Source organism: Penicillium verhagenii, assembly GCF_028828195.1.
Source record: "Penicillium verhagenii strain IBT 33310 chromosome Unknown utg000012l_segment0_segment0, whole genome shotgun sequence".
Lineage (NCBI taxonomy): Eukaryota > Fungi > Ascomycota > Eurotiomycetes > Eurotiales > Aspergillaceae > Penicillium > Penicillium verhagenii.
This window is the reverse complement of record NW_026643176.1, coordinates 1180365-1201884: the sequence shown is the minus strand read 5'-3', so window position 1 is coordinate 1201884 and position 21520 is coordinate 1180365. Positions and strand designations below refer to the sequence as shown.

General features: G+C 46.2%; 10 protein-coding genes across 10 annotated transcripts; 4 read left to right on the top strand and 6 right to left on the bottom strand.

The window, feature by feature from the left end:
* Positions 1 to 392, bottom strand: N7466_011108 (uncharacterized protein; the record flags this gene model as incomplete). Its single annotated transcript, XM_057170497.1, has 2 exons — positions 1 to 117; positions 159 to 392. The coding sequence occupies 2 exons, from the start codon at positions 390 to 392 to the stop codon at positions 1 to 3; spliced, it is 351 nt and encodes a 116-aa protein (XP_057016229.1).
* A 384-nt stretch (positions 393 to 776) lies between these two features.
* N7466_011107 (NACHT and WD40 repeat domain-containing protein) lies at positions 777 to 3950 on the bottom strand (the record flags this gene model as incomplete). Its single annotated transcript, XM_057170496.1, has 3 exons — positions 777 to 2123; positions 2282 to 3813; positions 3869 to 3950. 3 exons carry the CDS (start codon positions 3948 to 3950, stop codon positions 777 to 779), a joined length of 2961 nt encoding a protein of 986 aa, XP_057016228.1.
* Positions 3951 to 5524: 1574 nt separating this feature from the next.
* On the bottom strand, positions 5525 to 5947 carry N7466_011106 (uncharacterized protein; the record flags this gene model as incomplete). Its single annotated transcript, XM_057170495.1, has 1 exon — positions 5525 to 5947. The coding sequence occupies one exon, from the start codon at positions 5945 to 5947 to the stop codon at positions 5525 to 5527; it is 423 nt and encodes a 140-aa protein (XP_057016227.1).
* A 572-nt stretch (positions 5948 to 6519) lies between these two features.
* Positions 6520 to 7271, top strand: N7466_011105 (uncharacterized protein; the record flags this gene model as incomplete). Its single annotated transcript, XM_057170494.1, has 3 exons — positions 6520 to 6592; positions 6654 to 6892; positions 6951 to 7271. 3 exons carry the CDS (start codon positions 6520 to 6522, stop codon positions 7269 to 7271), a joined length of 633 nt encoding a protein of 210 aa, XP_057016226.1.
* A 295-nt stretch (positions 7272 to 7566) lies between these two features.
* On the top strand, positions 7567 to 7878 carry N7466_011104 (uncharacterized protein; the record flags this gene model as incomplete). The annotated part of the gene is made up of 1 exon (XM_057170493.1): positions 7567 to 7878. The coding sequence occupies one exon, from the start codon at positions 7567 to 7569 to the stop codon at positions 7876 to 7878; it is 312 nt and encodes a 103-aa protein (XP_057016225.1).
* Positions 7879 to 8793: 915 nt separating this feature from the next.
* N7466_011103 (uncharacterized protein) lies at positions 8794 to 9229 on the bottom strand (the record flags this gene model as incomplete). The annotated part of the gene is made up of 2 exons (XM_057170492.1): positions 8794 to 9171; positions 9218 to 9229. 2 exons carry the CDS (start codon positions 9227 to 9229, stop codon positions 8794 to 8796), a joined length of 390 nt encoding a protein of 129 aa, XP_057016224.1.
* A 5272-nt stretch (positions 9230 to 14501) lies between these two features.
* Positions 14502 to 15111, top strand: N7466_011102 (uncharacterized protein; the record flags this gene model as incomplete). Its single annotated transcript, XM_057170491.1, has 4 exons — positions 14502 to 14518; positions 14610 to 14703; positions 14768 to 14890; positions 15052 to 15111. The coding sequence occupies 4 exons, from the start codon at positions 14502 to 14504 to the stop codon at positions 15109 to 15111; spliced, it is 294 nt and encodes a 97-aa protein (XP_057016223.1).
* Positions 15112 to 16383: 1272 nt separating this feature from the next.
* Positions 16384 to 18650, bottom strand: N7466_011101 (uncharacterized protein; the record flags this gene model as incomplete). Its single annotated transcript, XM_057170490.1, has 3 exons — positions 16384 to 18295; positions 18350 to 18500; positions 18560 to 18650. The coding sequence occupies 3 exons, from the start codon at positions 18648 to 18650 to the stop codon at positions 16384 to 16386; spliced, it is 2154 nt and encodes a 717-aa protein (XP_057016222.1).
* A 590-nt stretch (positions 18651 to 19240) lies between these two features.
* Positions 19241 to 20245, top strand: N7466_011100 (uncharacterized protein; the record flags this gene model as incomplete). The annotated part of the gene is made up of 1 exon (XM_057170489.1): positions 19241 to 20245. The coding sequence occupies one exon, from the start codon at positions 19241 to 19243 to the stop codon at positions 20243 to 20245; it is 1005 nt and encodes a 334-aa protein (XP_057016221.1).
* A 333-nt stretch (positions 20246 to 20578) lies between these two features.
* Positions 20579 to 21520, bottom strand: N7466_011099 (uncharacterized protein; the record flags this gene model as incomplete). Its single annotated transcript, XM_057170488.1, has 1 exon — positions 20579 to 21520. The coding sequence occupies one exon, from the start codon at positions 21518 to 21520 to the stop codon at positions 20579 to 20581; it is 942 nt and encodes a 313-aa protein (XP_057016220.1).

The following is a 21520-nucleotide window of genomic DNA, read 5'->3' as shown; positions in this document are numbered from 1 at the left end:
CTACCCCTGACCCGGTATCTTTCCGTATTCCATGACAGTAGCAATAATACGGATAAAAATAGGTATTGTATTCCGTTGTACAGGAATTCTGTGCTCTACGATAGAAGACACGAAGTTCTAGAACATTCCTTGCAAAGTAAGCAAATGATATCACTAACTAGTAAGTCGCCGATCTGCTTCACCTTAATCATGGGTGGCGTAACGATTCTTCGTCTGCCGACACGCGTGGACGGAGACCGGGCATGACCGAACAAGCGGAGGTTGTTGCGAATATTGACGATCGAGCGCTCGCTACACTCAGCAGCCGTGGCCATCTGTAAAATAGTCACGGATCCACATTCGATCATATCACGAATCATCTCTAGCTTGCATGGAGAAAGTCGAGGGGCCATTTTAGCGAGACTGTAGGGGTTCCCCTGGCATCTTTGATGCAACGGAGAAGAGGGGGTTTTCCATGCTCACCCTGCTCACCCTGCTCAGTGAGCGGGTGCAATGAATCTTTATCGAAAGTCGCGGGGAATGCTGGGGTATTAGGAAATGCACGTGACTTTGACCCACAGTGGTTCCTGGGAAGTGAGTGGTTTCTTGGTGATCTGAAAAGTGCGGGTGTTGATCAGTGATCAGTGATCATAATGTGAAGGACTCAAATACTTGCACCTCATACAGAGGCATTGCTAGAATGAGCATTGGGAACTTCCGCGCGGCATATATTGGCATGATATTGTAATTAAAAGCATGACAGAAATCAAAATAATATGTATCAAGAGAAACGGCAATCAAAGGGTAGGTATAGGACAGTGTTTTGAAAGTGCGAGAAAAATGACGCGATTTGATGAACAGGCAAAAGCTATTTTGGCCTCATCTATAGAAAAAAGAGAGACACTAAGGGGGCGATATTCTGAGGGTAACCATAAGAGGTTGAGTCCACCATAGGTTATCCAGGAACGGTCATCGCCAAGTCCATATCCATACTGCTTTGGAGGATGGGTAAAAGTGTTATGCATAGGCGTCACAGCATCCACTGAGCTTATGCAAAATGTACGAGCATCGGTGTGCAGACAATTTGAATCGGCGATGTCAAATTTGACGAAGCTAGTAAAGCCGGTAGAGAGGGTTGACATGCTCTGGCCGGTGGCTTCATCCCATATCCGGACGGTCTTATCATCTGACGCTGATGCAAGTCGGCTTCCATCCCGCGACCAGGCAATTGACCGGACCCAATCACTATGCCCCTCCAGAGTAGACACGCTCTGGCCGGTGGCTGGATCCCATATCCGGACGGTCTTATCACAAGACCCTGATGCAAGTCGGCTTCCATCTGGCGACCAGGCAATTGACTGGACCGAACGATTATGCCCCTCTAGAGTAGACGTGCTCTGGCCGGTGGCTGGATGCCATATCCGCACTGTGTTATCGCTTGACCCTGATGCAAGTCGGCTTCCATCTGGCGACCAGGCAATTGACCGGACCCAGTGACTATGCCCCTCGAGAGTAGACATGCTCTGGCCGGTTGCTGGATCCCATATTCGGACGGTGTTATCATCTGACCCTGATGCAAGTCGGCTTCCATCTGGCGACCAGGCAATTGACCGGACCCAATCACTATGCCCCTCCAGAGTAGACACGCTCTGGCCGGTGGCTGGATCCCATATCCGGACGGTCTTATCACAAGACCCTGATGCAAGTCGGCTTCCATCTGGCGACCAGGCAATTGACTCGACTGAATCACTATGCCCCTCCAGAGTAGACACGCTCTGGCCGGTGGCTGGATCCCATATCCGGACGGTCTTATCCCAAGACCCTGATGCAAGTCGGCTTCCATCTGGCGACCAGGCAATTGACTGGACCCAGCCATTATGCCCCTCGAGAGTACCAACGCTCTGGCCGGTGGCTGGATCCCATATCCGGACTGTCTTATCCCGGGACCCTGATGCAAGTCGGCTTCCATCTGGCGACCAGGTAATCGATTCGACCGAATCACTATGCCCCTCAAGAGTTTGAAGGCAAGCACTCCAGCTTTTCTCCACTATGGGATAGTTTGAAACCCAATCAGGTCTATCTTCCCGGAAAGCTATTCCAGTCAGGCTCTTTGACGGGCTAAAGACGAGAGGTGAGCAATACACCTGTAGCGGGCTGCTCTCGATTCCTGTTTTATGATATTGAATGAATCTACTGGCGTCTTGAGCTCGTTCCAAGAGTCCATCTGACTCACTCTCCTCCTGTCAGCAGATAACCTTATATTAGCAGGCTACTCCGTGTTGGCACGGACTTGGCAACATACGACAATCAAACTTTCTAGCCTTTTCATAGCGCGTATGCCATCTGAAAGGCTTCCCAATATGCTCAGAGCCTCGAGCCAGTGGAGGTATTTCTGCTGCAGAAACCTATCCAGTATCTGCCTATCCTTCAAACTCTGTCTATAGGTTGCGTTATACTTCCAAGCATCAAGATGGCCTACCCAATAGACACAAGCGTACTCAGCGGGTGCTAGTGGATTTGGGTTTGGCACACTAATATCCTTAGAGGATATGCCTGGCAATTTGAGGTCAAAGATGTCACGTCGAAGTGTCTTGAAAAGAACATTCAGACATTGGGAGAAGATAGTGTAGTGTTCACTGTCTAGGCCCTTGGGAAACATCTCCGCGAATGCCTCTCTAGTCAGGAATTCTTTCGCAGATTGATGAACAAACGTGATGGTGCTTTCTCGTAATGTCAGGAACGACCCACATATCCCGATAACCTCAAGGAGTGTGTCAAGATCATCGAAGCCATCATTCCGCCCCGCAAGGAGGGAGCTTAGCTCGCTAAGCGTGACTGGGCGATAAACTGCCATTACAGTGCCCAGTATCTGTTTGCAGAGCTCTGCGTCTTCTGAGTCACGAACCTGACCCATCATTCGGCGGTAAAGATTATCGAGTCCAGGCGGGAACATTTCAAGCTTCTTCATTACATGCCTTCTTGGCGTTTGGTCAAGATTCTTCCAGACCAAGGCAACCCATAGGAAAGTGCCTTGTGAGTTGCGTAATAAGTGGCGTTTGACAGTTGCAGTTATTTTCTCATCGTATCTTTTTTGCTTGGCCAAAGAGTCCACTTTATGTTGGATGAATGCATCTACAGCTCCAGACACGGATGTCTCATTCAGCTCCAACGAGATCGGAGCTACATGTGTAGCAGAGTCGAGACACTCAGTAATCTGATATTCGTTACGACTGGAGACAACCCATTTTATTTCTTGATGGGCTGTTGAGTGTTCAACGATTAGATCCAGAAGGTCTTGAAGACCATCTCGACATTCGTCCAAAGCATCAATCACGAAGTAGGTACTCTTCAAAGACGAGTCTTCGAGGATTTGTGTGAAAATGGATACGAGGGCACTCCATGCATTGATGTCTTCGAACAGGTCTTTCCCTGCAGAATCGTATCGAGCTCGCACGTGGCGGAGAAGTGATGGATGCTTCTCGATAAGTGAACATATCAAGCCACGTAAGACGGACGTCGCACTATTGATACGCATATCGGTGGCTTGGCAGAAGAAGAACGAGAGAGTTGCACTCTCATTATGTGATTGTGTCAACTCCTCGATGATGCCACACAGAAGCATCGTCTTGCCTTTGCCGGGATCACCCCTGATCCAGAGAAGACGATTGCTCTGGTTATTTTGCCATTTTCTGAAAGCTGCGTTTTCAAGAATCCAGCGGTAGGAGTCTTTGAGTAGCCCACCGTTAGTTTTCTTGATACGCTCTTTATCATCGCAGGGGTTGGTCGTTCGTAGGTCGCGCAGACATGCTTGGTCTAACAACCTTTCCGGTTGACCTTGCGGCAAACCCAAATTAGTTACATATAATCACGTTCACGATTCTGTACGTACTCAGATTCGCCGTGATGGGTCCATAGTTTTTTGCGACTTGGATTCCGGAGTTGACGCCATTGTAAGAAGCATGAGTGGCCATGATGGGAAGCCAGAACTCGAAATAAGGTAGGAGGAAGTCAGCGTCAAATGCCCAACTTTGGTTTACCCCGCTTTTAGGTGATCTATCGAGATACAGAAGAACCGGACCGTCCCTAACATCTCTCATTAGTTAGAAATGATTGCTTTGAGTTCACGCTCCCCAACCTTAATAAGCGTGCGAATATGCCATGGGGACTTATATTAGCCCTTGCGGAAGGAAACGCTCATGATAGACAACCTTCAGACCAATATCTAACCGGTCGTATTCAAATTTCAGGAAAGTAATAGCTCCACCAACGCCGTATTGAAACGTTACACACTATTTCACACCGTCATTATGCACTAGATAGAATGAGGGATAGCGTGTTTCATAATAGAGTTCAAGAAGAAAAAGAAAGGAAACAAAACATGAAACTGATTTCGAGCGGCCCTGTACCCCAAGTGAGTTGGTTTGATGAGAATAACCCTGGAAGAAAAACAAGTCATTTGTAATTATAACTAAACAATTAAGGTGAGCAGGATTGTGTACCTTATTATGCTACCCCAACTTTCAGATTTCCATAGGAATGAGCTCCCTATATGTAATATTAGCAATTCAGCAGGGTTGAACCTAGGTTGAACCCCTCTGGGATAGAGCGCGAGACGCATGTGCACTGTCAGAACAATGGATCATGTAGTTAATCAGTTTAAGTTTTATTAGTCAGCGTGCCACATGTTAAAATGCTGTGGTGGAGAACAGAAAATAACAGAAAAGTATATATGCCTGACCTATACCATTGGTATATGCTTTTTGACCTTGATTACATGTTCAGAGATGCACTATGTTTGAGTGGCATGGGATTGCTTAGCAAATATGTTCGACATCCGAACTTCCGTCCACCTTAAGATAAATCATAAGCACCACGGACTGGGCCATAAATGTTGCACGCTATATAGGACGTGGAGCGCACCGAATATCATGGCCACTGACTTGAGACAAGAGCGTATCAGCTCGTTCAATAGTAAACACGGTTCACCTCCTTAATGATGCCTTTCGTCTGTCCTAGAAGCAAAAAGAAACAAGGATTAGTGCACTTTGTAACCCTCTGTCGTTCTCTGTCACCAACGGCCTAGATTAAATTGCCGCAAAGAACTGCAATGGCAAGATCAAGCCTAGACTCTCAGTTACCTTCATACAAGATACACCAGAGGCACAATGTGCTGCAACAATATGAAGTTCGACTCAAAATCGAGTTTCATGTTTGCCAGAAAGAAAAAATCTCGAAATCTACGCTAGGACGATGACGGATGTGGCTATACTACTTGGATTAACGATGTTGAACCCGACTCAGATCCACTAGCCTCAACAGGAATGGTATGTCTTGGCTTAGGGTTATGGAATCTTTTCGTGGAAGGCGTCAAGGCCAATTTCGAATTAAGCTACATATGAAAAAGGGCTTAAATGCCTCGAATAGTCCGTGCCAGCTTTCACCAAGACACTCATCAATTTGTCAACTCCAATTAGAATAACAAGAACGAGAAATACATGCCGACTGAGCTGTTTCGCGGGTAACATTTTCATCCTTGAGATTTACCCTACACTTTGTCCTGCCCAACATCGTGCATCAGGGCTGCTGGCGGTCTACCCCTGGGTCGCAAGCACTTCAGCCACGCATCACGATCCTTCAATTCTACGACCGCGACTGGTCCGTGATCTGACACCAACCGGGGGTGCACCACCCGGGGGCGGGCTATGATCCCGAGCTTGGAATCTGTCCACCATGCAGTTTCTGCAACATCTTGGTTCCGGTCCGGCTGCACCAGCCGTAGATGGACCCGGCGTGACTTGTCAGAAGACTTGATCCGGGTGCTCGTTTTGGTGCGCCTTGGTGGCTGCGAGCTGCTGGCGGCTACCCCCATGGTGAACTCCAATCGTGTGTCGGACATATGCTTCCGAAGGGGGTGTCTCTCGACAGCACTGTCGATCTGATGTCTTCGCTTACGGGACAGTTGCGCCATTCGCGATTGTAAAAATGTTAATAAGTAGACGAGAGCGATAGACCGGATCATGAAGACTATTTATCTTAGATGATGATGTTCTTTCCTATATTATGGCTCTTTGCTTTGGTGCAATCTGAAATAGAGGAAAGTGATGGGACCTACAGAAGGCTGGCTAGACATTGACTAGGTGTGAAATTTAAGGTGCTTTTAAGGCTAGGTGTCCTCAGGATTCAGGCTTTTGAAATATTTGCGAACGTCTTGCAATGACAAACTCACTTCTACTATCAGAGAAACGATCAAATCATGGATTTGCAATAAACACTGGGCCATTTGATGGGCGGTCACACCCGCCGGAGCTCAACTCCAACTTATGTTAATGCTTACAACAGAAAAATATGCTCAATTATTTGACAGAATTGCTTTCAGGTCGCAATAATCGAAGCCCTAGGGTTAAATCAAAATGCATCAGTAAATGCTATCAACTTGCTCTATTTTCTAGCGCAAAATTTATTATTTGCTTTATTTGAGGTATATATGGAGAGCTTTTCGCTTGTCCTGCAGCATGGCTGGAACACTGAGCTAACGTTCGGATGGGCTTAACGAGCAACGAAAGGCGCGCTCAGCGAAGGAAAGAATGCCGTGAGGCTCTGGTAGCCCACATCTGTACGTCCCTATTGTGAAATTCACGAAGATTCGACAGTCATGCTGATCACCTTGTACTCAGACGAACGACTGGGCCTAATGGTTCCCCCTGGCAGGGTTCGCCTACAGCCTTCCATTCAAGACGGCTATGTATGGTCTGCATCGGCATCTAAGCAGCACCTACTGACCAGAAATTTGGCGAGCGGCACAGTCGGCTTTTATCAGGATATCATGGATGGGCTGGGTCAATCGATCGAAGCTGTAGCACCAGAGATTATCCGGACAGTCGGTCAGAACCATCATACCGATTCGGCGACAGAGGTACGTGACCCTGTGATCAAAAAATGATTCTATTAAAAAAAGCATCTGACAATGATAGTTCAAGATCTCCAATACTGAGTCTGAATCGTTCACAGTGACCATACGGCGATTGGAAGATGAAAACCGGAGATTGACCGTTGAACTGGAACATTCCCAGCTTTGCTCCGAGGAACTTGTGAAAAGAAATCAAGAGGGGCAAGTCAGGCTGGACGCTTTTGAAGAGGAGGTCAAGGATTGTCGGTCCTCAATCAGCCAACTAAAAGAAGACTTGCATCAGGCAAGGGGCAGCATCCTTGAAGCCGTGAAGATCCTGCAGGGCTGCCTGTCCATCGAGAAAGATGTCTTTCCGCGAGCGGAGGCAAAGATTGACGTAGCTTAGGTATTGTGCAACATAGATCAATGTCAGCCTTCATGATGAATTTGAGTTGACACCAGAGGATGAACTAACAATGATCCACGGCGACCTGTAACGATGACCGCCTTATTTGGGATTTCAATCTTTCAGAGGAACGCCGACTAGGACTTTGAGCACGATATAGTAGGGTCAATTGATATGCTGTGGGGCCAAATCAGCGCCCTCCCGCGGGAGGAGCCTATGCGGTTGTATATATTTGACTCTATAGAAGCCGCAAGCTTTACCGCTGGCTTTCCATCTAGAGAAATAAACATTCATCATGCGTCCGCCCACCCCCAGCTCTGAGTTAACGCCGTTGGCTACACTCGGAGAACCTCTACTGCAGCCGCGCTGTATCGCGACTTGGGATGGACGTCGGTGTGAGGACGAGACTACGAAAGAACTTCGCTATCTAGCCAGTACAGAGCTACATCTCTTGCATCTCTCTTCGTCGACCATCATCAAGAAAAGTATTGTGGGGCTTTTGTTGTGCCAACGATGCAAAGAACACGTTCCCACTCGACAAGCTGTTGAGCATCGCTTCTGTCACCGTCCCCATTGGCGGCCAACTACGAGCAATCATTCAACATGAAACATGAAAGAGGACCAACAAAGTCTTCCTGGGATTTCATTTGATCATAATCACTGAAGGCCGCCCCGATACTCTTCTCAGGGCCACTCTATCTTTGGATAAAATTCTCTTAGCCGGATAAGCCGACAGAAGGTCATTAGGGGAAAGAAGGCCGGAGACATCGAAATATGGAGGTTCAAACTAGACAGAAAAAATGAGATGTCACTTTTTCGGCTGCGACTGTTTCAGAAACCATTTCCTTTGATTTTTGCTAATAGCATATTCTGCTACCCTTTCTCCGTTTGGGATGGCAAAATATGTGCGTGGAATGCACCCCCAATGCTAAAAAGTCGCTCTTGGCTCCTTTTCGTTTCTGGTTGGTCCTTAGTGCATCATTAGCAGATTGGGCACGATCAGTTTTTATGAGGATTGCTTTTTAGAGGCACGCCGTAAAACCCCCTCTGAGAATGTAGAGATTGACTTTTGTGGGCTTTCTTTTTCATAATCTTCCTAAGCACGGTGACAACCACAACAAGCTTCCATCTCGCGCAAAGACTACAACATCCATTGGATGTCTTTTGAGGGGGTCTCTCAGAATAAAAGGAGTGAACAACGCCACAAGGGGTTCTACAACTGTCCTCTATGCCGGTAGAATAAAATAGAAGCAGGAAGCCAGCAAGCGGTCAGATATGATGGTCTCTACTTTTATTCCAAATATGCATTCTGGAGCATCGGCGTTTGTCAGAATCGCAATAAACCACGTCGCCGGTGTACTGAGCTCAATTGCGCCTTCTTGGCTCTCGATTGTCGACCCCTTATAGCATATGCTGATGAAATGTGCGAAGTTTCGACAAACTCACTCAAATAAGTCTGATTCTCTTTGACACCATCAAAAGTCAGATGCTATATTCTATGCGCTTATAGAGGTATCTACTTTCACATGCTTGCATTGCTCATTGCCACCAGTCTACTGGCTCCAGCCACGGCTTCCCCAGCGGCGACAGCTCCGTCTTTAGCTTCAGCGTTGGATGACTGTTCGACTTGTGCCACCACCCAGCCGAACATGGCGTCGAATGATTTAGGCTCTTCGCCGCTCTCCTTAAGAGCCTCCTGTTCAAGGAGATAGTCCATCACAGCGCCCATTCTTCGATTCGTCTCGTAAAGAATCTCTGCCACTTTCACAATCTCCTCCATCTCACTGTTGGTCTGTGCGACCGATTGTCGTACCGTTGCCAGTTCCTGCTGGTACTTGGCTACACGGCGCTCCGCCCGAACCCAGTGGCCATTTAGCGTTGAGATCGTGTGCAGGATTTCCTGTAATCCTGTTAGCCGGAGCCATATGGCAATACGGTGATCGTACCGTCTGATCCATCTTTGTGACTTCTGCAAGAAATCTATTTTCGCGATACGTAATGTCGATGGGTGGATTCTCTGGATGGCTTGAGAGAGACATGTTGATGGGAGAGTCTACTTATGGGGAGCCTTCTTATTTATCATCAGCTGATTCTTCGCTTACGCACAATGATAAAACTGCCATAGTGACTTGTTGACACTGTGATCAACTCATCTTATCCACTGTTATTCAATAAGCGCAGGCGAGGTATAGCAACACGCAAAAACTCGTCAAATGATAGACAGGTCGGACAATTGAAGGTTGATTTGAGCATTTTTGATCATCCTCAGCAGAGCAGAGGGGCTCTTAGAAGAGCACACACAGCATTAGACCAGCGTCTGCTTCCTTTCTAGACCCTGCAGGAGTTTGATCTTCGTTTTAGCAAATATTGCATTTTGTCAACCACGGAACCAATCGCTCGCGATGTGGTCCACCCGTTGGGTGTATATGGAGGATCAAAATCAGTTTCACCTTCTGCACACACAGATACTTTTTCGAACTCTCTTTCAAAATGCACTATTTCGATTATAGTTATTCTACCCCTGGTCCCCTTTCTTGGCGGTAATTTCTTACAGTTGTAAATAACAGTATAAAACTGCCTTCTGTATTAATCTTGGCTAAAATTAGGAGTTTCTAGAACGTTCATCATACAAAAATGGCAAGCAAATAAACAAAAGAGGATGCTCAATTACCTCACCTAGCTTGTATTGCAGTACAAACTTAACTGCGAAGTCGGATGTACACCCTAAGTCGACTTCGGGTTCACCCCTTGCATAAATCTATACTGCAAACCGTGCATATTGAGAGAGAACCTGGAACAAGCTGGGTGTTAGGACATACACTTGACTCCACGACCGCACTTCCTGCCATTTCGCCAACATCGGTCTTGCGTTGGCTGTTCACGCGGAGCTTGTGAACTTGGCCAATAATTTGAGCATTAATTGAAAAACGTACAAGGATAATTCATGCACTACCGAGCACTTGTACTAGAATTCTTGCCATTTTCTAGAACCTAGTATCTCAACAATCACATTCTCCCTGCTCTAGTAGGTAACTTTTGGTAACAGCTTGCAACATAGTAATTTCAAAGTTATGAAAATCGATAGGCCTTACTCCCTTGGTACATCATTACAACATAAACTCCCGTGAGTAAGATATATAAATGCTCTCTGCAATTTTTAGAGAGGCTAGGTGTATACCTAACAGGTATGACAATATGGAGGAGGACCCGAAGGACCTTATAAACCACTGATTTTAAGATATTGGGTTTAAGAGAATCTCATGAGGTATTTATGGTTCATTAGAGTGCCCATTCGGTGGTGGTACATAGCAGCAAGGGCGTTACGTAAAATACAATTTTTTTTGAGTTGCGTGTACTTGGTCGCCTTTCGAGATTATCTCAAACTCCAAGAATGAAGCAGATGACTGAATTGGGGGGAACTGATTTGATGGCTCTCTGGCACATATACTCAATACGATGTGATTGTGAATTAGGAATTTCATCAAAAGTCGGACCTCTTTCAGATCAGTCCACATCGACCTATACACAAAACACGCCCGTGTTGCACACCACCTTTGCAAAATGGGGTAAATACAGCTTTAAACCGATTGATGTAGTTGAACGTCAGCAGTAATCAAAACTCGTATTGTCCATGTGTTAAAAAATATCAGTCGATAGATTTCATAACTTTCTTTCCATCTAGAGATAAGATATCTCGCTATTAGACAATCCTATTCTACAGTGTTTACTTCAGTTCTGCGGAAAGCCATCAAAGTATGTAAATATCACTGGTGTCCCGTAAGACTGCTGCACCAGGCATTGTTAGCAGAAGGAAGAGGATAGAGGATGGCCCATGCAGCGAAAACATTGGAGAACAAGACAAGTAATCCAGTATGTCTAAGCACCCTCTCAATGCGTCAGAATCAACAGCGCCCTAGAATGCTGAGTTCGTCAACAGATTGGAGGCCCGGATTGATAATCTCGGTCTGCGACGACACCATACGATGTCTTTTGATATCCTACCTCCGGAAATAATCGTGCTGATTGCAGATCCCGTGCACGCCACAAGAGACTTCTTCAGTTTTCTGAGAGTCAGTCAGAAGTTGTATAGCCTCCTGATTGCCGACCTTTACAGAAGAAATATACAATCCGATGGTGGTTCTGCGCTCGTGTGGTACGCAAGCCATGGAAACGCAAATGGGGTGCAAAATAATGTGAATCTCCGATCGCTTAGCCGAGATCAGTCAACGGGACTTTTGCAAGCCATAATTCATAGACACATTCGTGTGGTGCAGATGTTTCTAGAGAATGGAGCTTCGCCAGATGCGGCCGATCTCCGCTCCAGAAGGGGGTTGATGTTATCAATAACTGGACGCAGCGAAATTGATATTACCAGGCTGCTATTTGACCACGGCGCTAGAGCTAATGCCATTGTATCTGACAAGTGTCCCCCGCTTTTGGAGGCCGTAAGGTCTAATCAGGCATCCAAAGTGACGTTACTGCTGAAACACGGCGCGGACCCATGTATATTGGGAGGCCGCTATGGAATGAATCTCTTGCATGTCGCAGCCGCAAAGAATGCTCCTAAGGAAACCATCAAAATACTGCTACAGTCCGGTATCTTCGTCGATTCAGAGGACAGTCATGGGAGAACGCCTCTTCAAGTGGCAGCTGAGCATTCAGATTCGCTTCGGTGGCCGATGACGAGACAGTCAGGATCTAGGGCTCGGTCAGAGTGCGTCGATATTCCTTCGCCTGGTTTCCTTCAACACGTTAGAATTCATTTCAAGCATCTGCACACGAGGATAGATTCGTTTGATGTGTCTGCATTTACATCCGTCATGCCTACTGCCTTGAGTATATTTTATTGCTCGAGCAATATGGATATGGATTGCATCCTGAATCTTTGTGGATATCCTACAGTCTAGTCACCTCCTATTGAGTAAAACCCTAATTTTCTTTTTTCTCCAATCCCAGGTCGGCAACAAATTTGGAATTCCCTATTAAAAAAGGTATTTATGGCGCTCACAAAAAGCGCTGACATCATTGCCCGTTGAATAGCATTCGTGTTTGCTCGAAAATCTACACTTCTTCAAGCTCTCGTGATAAATAGCCCATAAAGTTCCACCTGCGTCGTCACTGAAAGATACAGTTAGAAGGAATGCTTATGTAATAATGCAGCCCAGCCTTTTTTTTTTTTAGTTGTGGGGGTAGATGAGCAGGATCTAGTATAATCATTGTTTTGGTCCGTCTTGCCTGAGTAACTTACCTCATCGAAGCCGATAGTTTTCAAATGGGTCCTTCTGACACACTTAAGCTCCTAAAGGCTACGAGACTTTGGGTGAACTTCAATTAGGATTGTTTTGGCTTGCTGAGAGAAAGGCGAGCAGATGGAATCACGGGGAAATAATCTCTTTGCAGTGACAACCAGAGGAATCGGCTCCTTAGATCGAAATTCACTATCGTTAGGATAAACTTCCTCAGTCTCCTCACATGGATGTATTTTCGTGTTCAATTCTACTGAATTATTTCGTATATGATAATTGTGTGTCGGAGACTCGGGACTGCGTTGGGTATAGGACCTTTTGATCACATCATGACTTCATCGGCTTTACAGTATCCAATTAAAGGGAGCCTGGGCCTTACGTGAGCATCCTAGCAAAGGATGACGCCTAATTGTCAATTTCGTTGGATGTGCGCCATGCTACTTGCCCCGATTTTCATAGTTATTTCATATCGATAAGTATCCTACATCAAATTTATATTGCGGCCAGATTCTCATTGCCAGTTTATGAATTTGAACGGTAGCACTTAACCATTTGCTTCATCGGCCACAAGTTTAAAATTGAGCGACTATTTCAAAACAGGATTCATCTGAAGAAACTGATTTGTGGCTTGATAAATTATACGATTCATCATGCTCATCTTGGTGCAAAGATAGTGCAAAGAGCAGGTCGCTTCCAGATATCTGAAATCGTATCGTAGATCGCGCAGCCAGTGGTCACAAAAATGATCCTATAAGTATTAGCAAGTATTGTGTTGCCCCTGTCTAGTTTTGGGTTGAGGAGGTCAAGATTATTTACGCAGAAAAGAAGTTCACAGCTATGGAGAACTGCGATAGGCAATACAGTGATGTCGTCATCATTGGAGCAGGCCTATCTGGGGTTGATATGGCATGTCAGCTGCAAAGACAACTTAATGTCACTAACTACATCATCTATGACCGTGCTCCTGAGATTGGTGGGGCCTGGGCAGCCAACAAATGTAAGTCTGTTCCGTTCTTATTTCATCCTGACTTCTCAACCGTCTTTGACCATATGTGAAATTGGAACTTCTTCTTCAAAACGGCTACTGAAGAGTTACAGATCCAGGATGCGGAGTGGACATTCCCGGAGTACTATACTCACTATCATGGTTCCCAAATGCAGAATTTACGAGGGCTTTCCCAGCGCAACCAGAGATATTGGCCTACATTCAGCGAGTGGCGCTCGCAAATAAAGTCACGCAATGCATAAAACTTCGAACGGAGTGGAAAGGTGCTAAATGGATAGAATCTTCCAACACCTGGCACGTGTATCTTAGCAATTTAGATACGGGCCAGGACTTCGTTCACGAAGCCAAGATTTTAGTATCAGCGGTTGGAGGCTATACAAATCCAAAGTCTCCAGAAATTCCAGGGCTTAAAAGCTTTCAAGGACCAGTGGTTCATACAGCTCAGTGGAAGAAAGAATACGACGTTCAAGGGTTGAATGTGGCCGTCATAGGCAACGGATGTTGGTCTAAATCTCAAAGCCATTTACTGTTGGCCGCCGGACTAATTGATATGTAGGCTCCGGATCTCAGGTTGTACCTGCGATCATCGACAAAGTCAACAGCGTAACTCAGTTTATTCGGGTATGGGAATATTTTTCGCCGTTTGTAAATATCGCTGACTTTTTTCTATTGAAATAGAGCCCGCAGCACTATGTGTCCATGCCGATGAACAACTCTCAGTTTGGTGGCATGATACAGACTGTTTTTCGATTCCCTTTCATATTAAAGGTTCTAAGGTGGCTTACCTTTTGGATGCTTGATTGCACACTTAATCAGTTTTGGAATGACTCTCGAGGGAAACGTACGAGAGAAAAACGACTCGCCTGCAACCAAAGATATATCTCAGAGAATGCACCTGGTAAGATTAGAGGCAACAGAATCGTTTTCAGAGCTCATATTCGGTTATAGAAAAATACTGGCCATTACTCACACCTGAATATGACCTTGGATGCAGGGTAAGTGGTAAATCTTTCTATCACGTCCTAGAGCTAATTGAAAAAATTAGAGAAGAATCTTGGACAATGAATATACGCAATCGCTCTACAGCCCCAAATTGAAGCTGCTGAAGGAGTCTATAAGTCTTGTCAAACAAAACAGTATAGTCTCGTCATCTGGTCGAGAATACAGCGTTGATTTCATTGTGAGTTCATCAAAAACATTCAAAATGATCCAAACTAGCACTCACTGTAAAACGGGCAAAACAGGTCTTGGCAACAGGTTTTGAGTTCACTCAATGGCAAGCCCACTCAGTGGTCGGCCGACGCGGCAAAACATTGCAGCAACACTGGGACAGCATGGGTGGAGCTGGAGCTTATCAGACGGTGGCGGTAAATGGATTTCCAAATATGTTCTACCTGTTGGGCCCCAACTCGGGAAGTGGACATACTTCGGTCCTTTTTTCAATGGAATGGTCAGTTTATATCGTATCTATGGGCCGATACGAGCTAATTAATTGGATATAGCTCAGTGAATCTAGTGATTGATATAGCTCGACCCATCCTCAGACGGCAGGCAGGCTCAGTTGAGGTTTGCCAGCAAGCAGAAATGAAGTGGTGCAAGACAATACAAGTCGCGCTGAGCAAAACTGTATTGACACAAAGCTGCTCTAACGTACGTGTATCTAATCCTATCCTGTGAATGAATCGACAAGGAGTTGGCTCACGATAAATGATACAGCAATATACTAATCCAAAAACTGGTTGGAATTTCTTCTCTTACCCGTTCAGCTCTTTTCAATTTTGGATAAGCACACACTTCCCGATCAAAAGGCATTGGTCTTACAAATAGGCAGTTAAAATACAAAAAACCATTTTTATCCTTTGCGCTCGTTCTAAATTTTTTTTTATCAAGGTGCAGGCCTGGTCGCAATTATTTCCCCCGCCCTTTCGCTCCGCCTTTGGCCACTTGTATAATGGTCCAATGATAATAGTTGGCAGGAGATTTCTTTGAGGTCTTGGTGACCTTCCTATCCTTACTATGCACTCTAGGTCACCTTTAAAGCAAGGGGCTCAGAAATGATTGGACTTTGCGGTGGTTCAGGTGCGTTATGCCGGGCTGCACAGCGTGGCTATTGAGAGTTGGTGGAAGTTTTTAGTCTTGTTGGGCCAAAAAGATGTCACGAGGAGTCCAACTACATATCGAACAAGTGAGGTTGGATTACGGTCAGGCTTATGAATATACGTACTCTTCATGAAGATACAAACCATATTGGGATTTAAACAAGGTAGCCATCACAGCTATCAAAAGTCCCACTGTTCCTTTTGAAGAGATCTTTTCTCAGCTATGTACATATATCTTTGAAAGTACATGTTGATTGTTCCACTTCCTGGAAACAAGAGGCAAGTGGTAATACCATTAACAGATCCAACTCCAAGTTCAGTTTAGGCGAAGAGAACAATATTTATACACATTTATTGGAGATACAGGATGGACCGAAATCAGTTTCACCACTTTGCTCTCATGGAAACTATCTCGAACCCTAGTCCGAAACACACTAATCCATTTCCGACTTAGCTCTGTCTCAAGTATTGAATCGTATTGAAAGGCGGTATCACGTGCTATAGTGCTCACAAATTTATTTGTCATACTCTTACCGAAAATACTAGCATCTTGTGGCCTCTTTGAGCTTGTTGACGACATTCCCATCTACTTGTCTCATTATTCTGTCAAAATTCCAATCAAGGGATGAGTTCAATTCCCTTAGGAAGTTCGAGCCAAGCCAATTTGTGAAAAAAATTGCTTCGAAAAGTACACATGGGGCAGAATAAAACAGAGATTCTTAAGCATATGATCTACGCATCCATATCCAGCGCCTCCTTTACTATTCGCTATCGGTTTTCCACTCCTCATCCCTTTCCCATTCCCTTTCAGTCTCCTGTGTCACTTCCGTTTCCCATTTCAACAATTTTTCAGAATTAGATAAAGTAGTGGGATGGTTTTGTCCTGGTATTTGCTTCTGCTTCTTTAAGCACTCGCGTAGCAGATTGATGGTTTCGGCATCGTGAGCGGAAGATTTCGAAGTGAAAGCGAGATTCGCCATACTGGTGAGCGTGTGGGGATGATCCTCACCGAGCTTCGCCTTGCGAGTCTTCATCACCTGAACTTCGAGCTGCTCGGCCTCTTCCCACCGGCCCTGGTCCCTATACGTCGACGCCAGGTTGGCCATACTGGTCAGCGTATCGGGATGTTCCTCGCCGAGCTTTGTCTTGCTTGTCTTTATCACCTGCACAAAAAGCTGCTCGGCCTCTTCCCACCGGCCCTGGTTCCAGAGCGTCGACGCCAGGTTGGCCATACTGCTTAGCGTGGAGGGATGGTCGTCGCCGAGCTTTGTCTTGCTCGTCTTTATTACCTGCACGTCGAGCTGCTCGGCCTCCTCCCAGCGGCCGTCAAGCCAGTATGCTGTTGCCAACATGCCTGTGCTATTAAGAACATCTTCATGCTCTTCACCTAGTAAAATCGTTCTTTCCTCTCTTGACCTGGCTGCCATATCTCTTGTATCTGCGATATTGCCTCTTTGCGACGCATACCATGCAGCTCTATAAAGCAATGTAGCCCATTGTCGTAGACAATTAGGCGATTCTGGTCGTTGTGATATTGCGCATTTGACATGTGGAAAGAGCGCCCGACACGTCTCCCAGTTTTCGTATTCAGCCGTGGGAAACTCTTCGCATAGATTGTTTATGAAGATCTCTCGCCATTGATTCATTTGTCCCCGAGATTTCAACCACGCACGCATGGTCAGTTGAACTAGCCGATGCATCGTAAAAAAAGTGCTATCCTCACTGACAGATATAAATGCAAAATTCCTCAGAGCCACGACATCATCTTCAAAATCGGGGCCTATATCCGACTCAGAATCTTTCTTATCATCAGAGTCGTTCAGAAGCTCTGAAATTGATGTGTTGTTGACCTCGGGTCGATGCCAGATAAGGTTCTCTGGTATCGCTTGTCGATCGAAAAAACTCATAAGAGAAAGCAACTCCGCTGCAGATGGCTTTGTTTGACGTATATAATCGAAGGAAATTTGCCACGTCACTAAAATTGAATTCTTTGCTTCCCAGTCTCGGTAGTAGTGGCCCGCCTCTGCTTTCAGAAGCCTGATAGCTTTGCGGTCGCTCTCTTGAAAGTCTTTCAGGTATTGTGATATCGAATAGCGAGGCGTCCGATTTTGAATATAGCTCGCGGCCTGTACGATCGCTAGCGGCATAAACTCCAATGTGTGTACTAATTTTTGACTCTCTTCGCCGTCCCCGGCTTGTTGAAGCTTTCTTTGGAGAAGCTCTAGCGCCTCGGAGCTGTCCATTGCTTTGACTTCGACAAGGTCCTTGCGATCAACTAATTTCAACGCAACCTCTTTCGTCCGACTCGTGATAACAATAGATCCATTCCGGCCTCTAGGAATATATTCTAATAGCGGTTTTGTCGAGGCATGCGTTGGGTCTCTTATCGTGTCTTCCTTCCGTGCGGCCTGAAATGAGTAGAGGAACTTGTCATCATCAACATTATCAAGGATACAGATCCATTTTCCTGTCTTCTCATCCCGAAGCCGGTTCTCGACAAGTTTATATATGTTGACTTTAGGATCCTGACGACCGGGGATCTTGACTTGGTCCGCAATGTCCCGGAAACTCTGCTCGAACCGGGCTTCACTACTCGCATGGACCCAGAAGACCCATGTCGCCGGCGATTCGGACCGAACCCGGTAGGTGTATTCGATGGCAAGTTGCGATTTCCTTCGAATTATCATCAATAATCAATAAACCACGTGCTTGTCTCTCTATACTCACCCAACACCGCCGAGGCCAACCAGCGCTATTCTCGACCCTGGCACTGAGCTTTTCTCATGGATCTGATGGAGCAGTGTGATGCGATTGACAAAATCCGGATCGCGCGCGAAAGGGACGGTTGATAATGGGTTGGGTGGAATTTCCGGTCGCTCTAGGTCGGGATACGGCGATTAGTCACGACCCTAAGCTTGTCCTGTTCCTTAAGCTTACCTGGGGGTAGATAAAACTCTGCCGTGATTGAGCCACGGTTATCTCCGACCTGGATCCCATGGTTGTTGCCAGGGAATGATATTGATGCCATGATTAATGAGTATTATCTGTATCTATGTGGAGGGACATTACCCCTCTCAGCTGAAGGAGGGGCACACCTCCCTAGCTTCACCGTCAGGTGACTACTGTCTACTGTACGGTACGCGGCGCTAAGACAGGAAACCAGATTGGAAGGCCACCCACCCACGTTGAGCAGTGGCTTGATCCTGCGTAAAGTGGGATTAGCAGCTTCACGGGAACTAAGTTGACCCGAGCCCGAACCCCTAGATCAACGCAGCACGCGGTAACCAGCCTAATCTCATGCCATTCCCCCCATTTTCAAGTGCACAAGGGGAAAAAGTGAGGTCGCGTTCTGTTACTACTATGGCGAAACTAACGTATGGGCTCCAGCCTAGCAATCACCTTTTTGAGGTCCGCGGGTTTGAGACGGCTCCCAGGCTACCAGGAACTGCGAGACGGTCAAGTCACGTGCATATCCTAATACCTAGCATTCCCCAGGCTTTTCCCCCAAAATCATTTCACCTGCTCACTGAGCAAGGGTGAGCAAGGGTGAGCAGATGGAGTTGCGTGGCCCCTCGATGGTTGACCATCGCCCGCACCATCCAGAATTCTCTTCGCAATATGGCGCCAAGACTCCCCCCCTCCAAGCTCGAAATGATCCAGAACATGATATCGAGCAAATCATTGACTACCTCGCAAATGGCTAAAGCTGCTGAATGTAGTAAGCGCTCTATCATCAACATCAGCAATAACCTCCGCCAATTCGGAAATGTCAGGGCACCTCCAACTCGAGTCGGTCGACGACGAAGCATAACACCTCCGATGCTAGAAGCGCTGTGTGATCACCTCCTCGAAAAGCCCGGGCTATATGTGGACGAAATGGTAATCTTTTTATTGGACGAGTTCCGAGTGCAGGTTACCAATTCGAGCCTCAAGCGGGCTCTTGCATCGGTAGGTTGGTCGAAGGTGGCTCGGCAGAGAGCAAAGGAACGGAACGCAGATCTACGAGATTTCTATTTGCACAATCTGTCGGACTTCCAGTCATATCATTTGGTCTATGTGGATGAGTCTGGATGTGATAAACGGATTGGGTTTAGACGGACAGGTTGGTCTCCGTTGGGCACGGCGCCATTGCAGGTAGCCAATTTCTATCGCGACCAGCGGTACCAGATACTACCCGCGTATTGCCAAGATGGAATCGTACTCTCTCGAGTGTTTCAGGGCTCTACCGACGCTGCAGTATTCGAGGACTTCATTGGTCAGCTCCTCAGGCATTGTGGAAGATGGCCTGAGCCAAAGTCCGTTCTAGTCATGGATAACGCGTCTTTTCATCGTTCTGATCGTATCGACGCAATGTGCACTGCAGCAGGAGTCAAGCTAGTGTATCTGCCACTGTACTCACCGGACCTGAATCCGATCGAAGAGTTTTTCTCGGAGTTAAAAGCATTCATTCGACGGAACTGGGTACGTTATGAGGAAAATTCAGAACAAGGGTTCCAAACCTTCCTCGACTGGTGTATTGAGGTTGTTGGATCCCAAAAGCAGAGTGCTTTGGGTCATTTTAGACATTCCGGCGTCGATATTCAGATTTATAATTTAATGATAGACTCTAGACCAGCGATATAGGAACGTCGCACATTATATCTTATGGACTGCTAATGAAACCTTCCCTTAAAGCTCGACTGACTTTCCGTCAACTGTTGTGTTCTATTTATGTTCTGATGTAAACGATTGAAACAAGTAATTCAACAATAAATATCGTGACTATCCTTACCATTGGACTCCTTTAGAGTACTATTTACATCCTCTCAATAGGCAACCCATTTTTCACGCTTCTGACCCATTTCACCACATCTCTTAACGAATTGACGGGCAATACCTACCATGATACCTTGGTCGATAAAGACATCAATGATGAATCTTGGTCCTCATAGATAAGCTGAAGGTCGAACCTATTCGCTAGCGCGATATCACATGCGTGACGAAATCGTGCTTCAAATGGTCATCAGCGACATTTGCTTCATGCCATGCGCTATACTCTCTGACTGCAACATCTCGAAGTCCAGGAATAGTAAAATCGTCATTGACCAGGGTCATTGGTGATGGAAGCATTGCTGATTTTGCGGAGGAGTCAAGCCTCTCTGATTGAGAGGAAGTTTGCATTCCATTAATGTTGATATTTATGGGACAACTGCTTGGGATGCTAGACATATTTTTTTTCTTGTATTGTTGGTTCTCCAGCCGCTGCTGTTCTTCCATAAATAGTTCTTCGTGAAAGACTTCCGGGACGTCTTCATGAGACTGCAGGGTGTTGCCTTTTTCCACAAAGGCGATTAAACGTTTTAAATGGTGGCTCCTCAGCGTATAGTGCTTTTTCCCGTGTGGATTTTGCCAGCAATGTGGGCCAAGATGGCATGACGAAGAAGGACAACGCATTAGGTTGTACACAGCTCGCCAAACAGATTCTTGCCCAGATGAATTCTCTTCGGCATCCAGCTGAACGTCTAGCTCGTTGAGCATCCGTTTAGTGACCGATGACCTTCCTCTTTTCTCGACCCTACCTGAGGTAGTCCTGTGGAGATTTTCATCCTTAACGTATTTAAACGTAATACTCAGCCTTAATTTCTTGCCTCGAGAATACTGTTCGCTCCACTTAAGGAGCTGTTTCTCCACTGCGGTCCAATCAATGTCGAGGTGATCAAATCGCTTCAGCAGGTCACGTTGGGAGCGATCATTCACCGACACAATGATCGAAGTGTCATCCGGCCTAATCCCTCCTTCACGAGAGGTCTTCCCTTGTATCAACTTCTCCAACTTACTCTTTAAGGTCAAGAACCAGTAAGCACTCGGTGTCAGCGCTACGTCCTGTTCCGTGTCTCGTGAGATGACTTTCTTATTCAT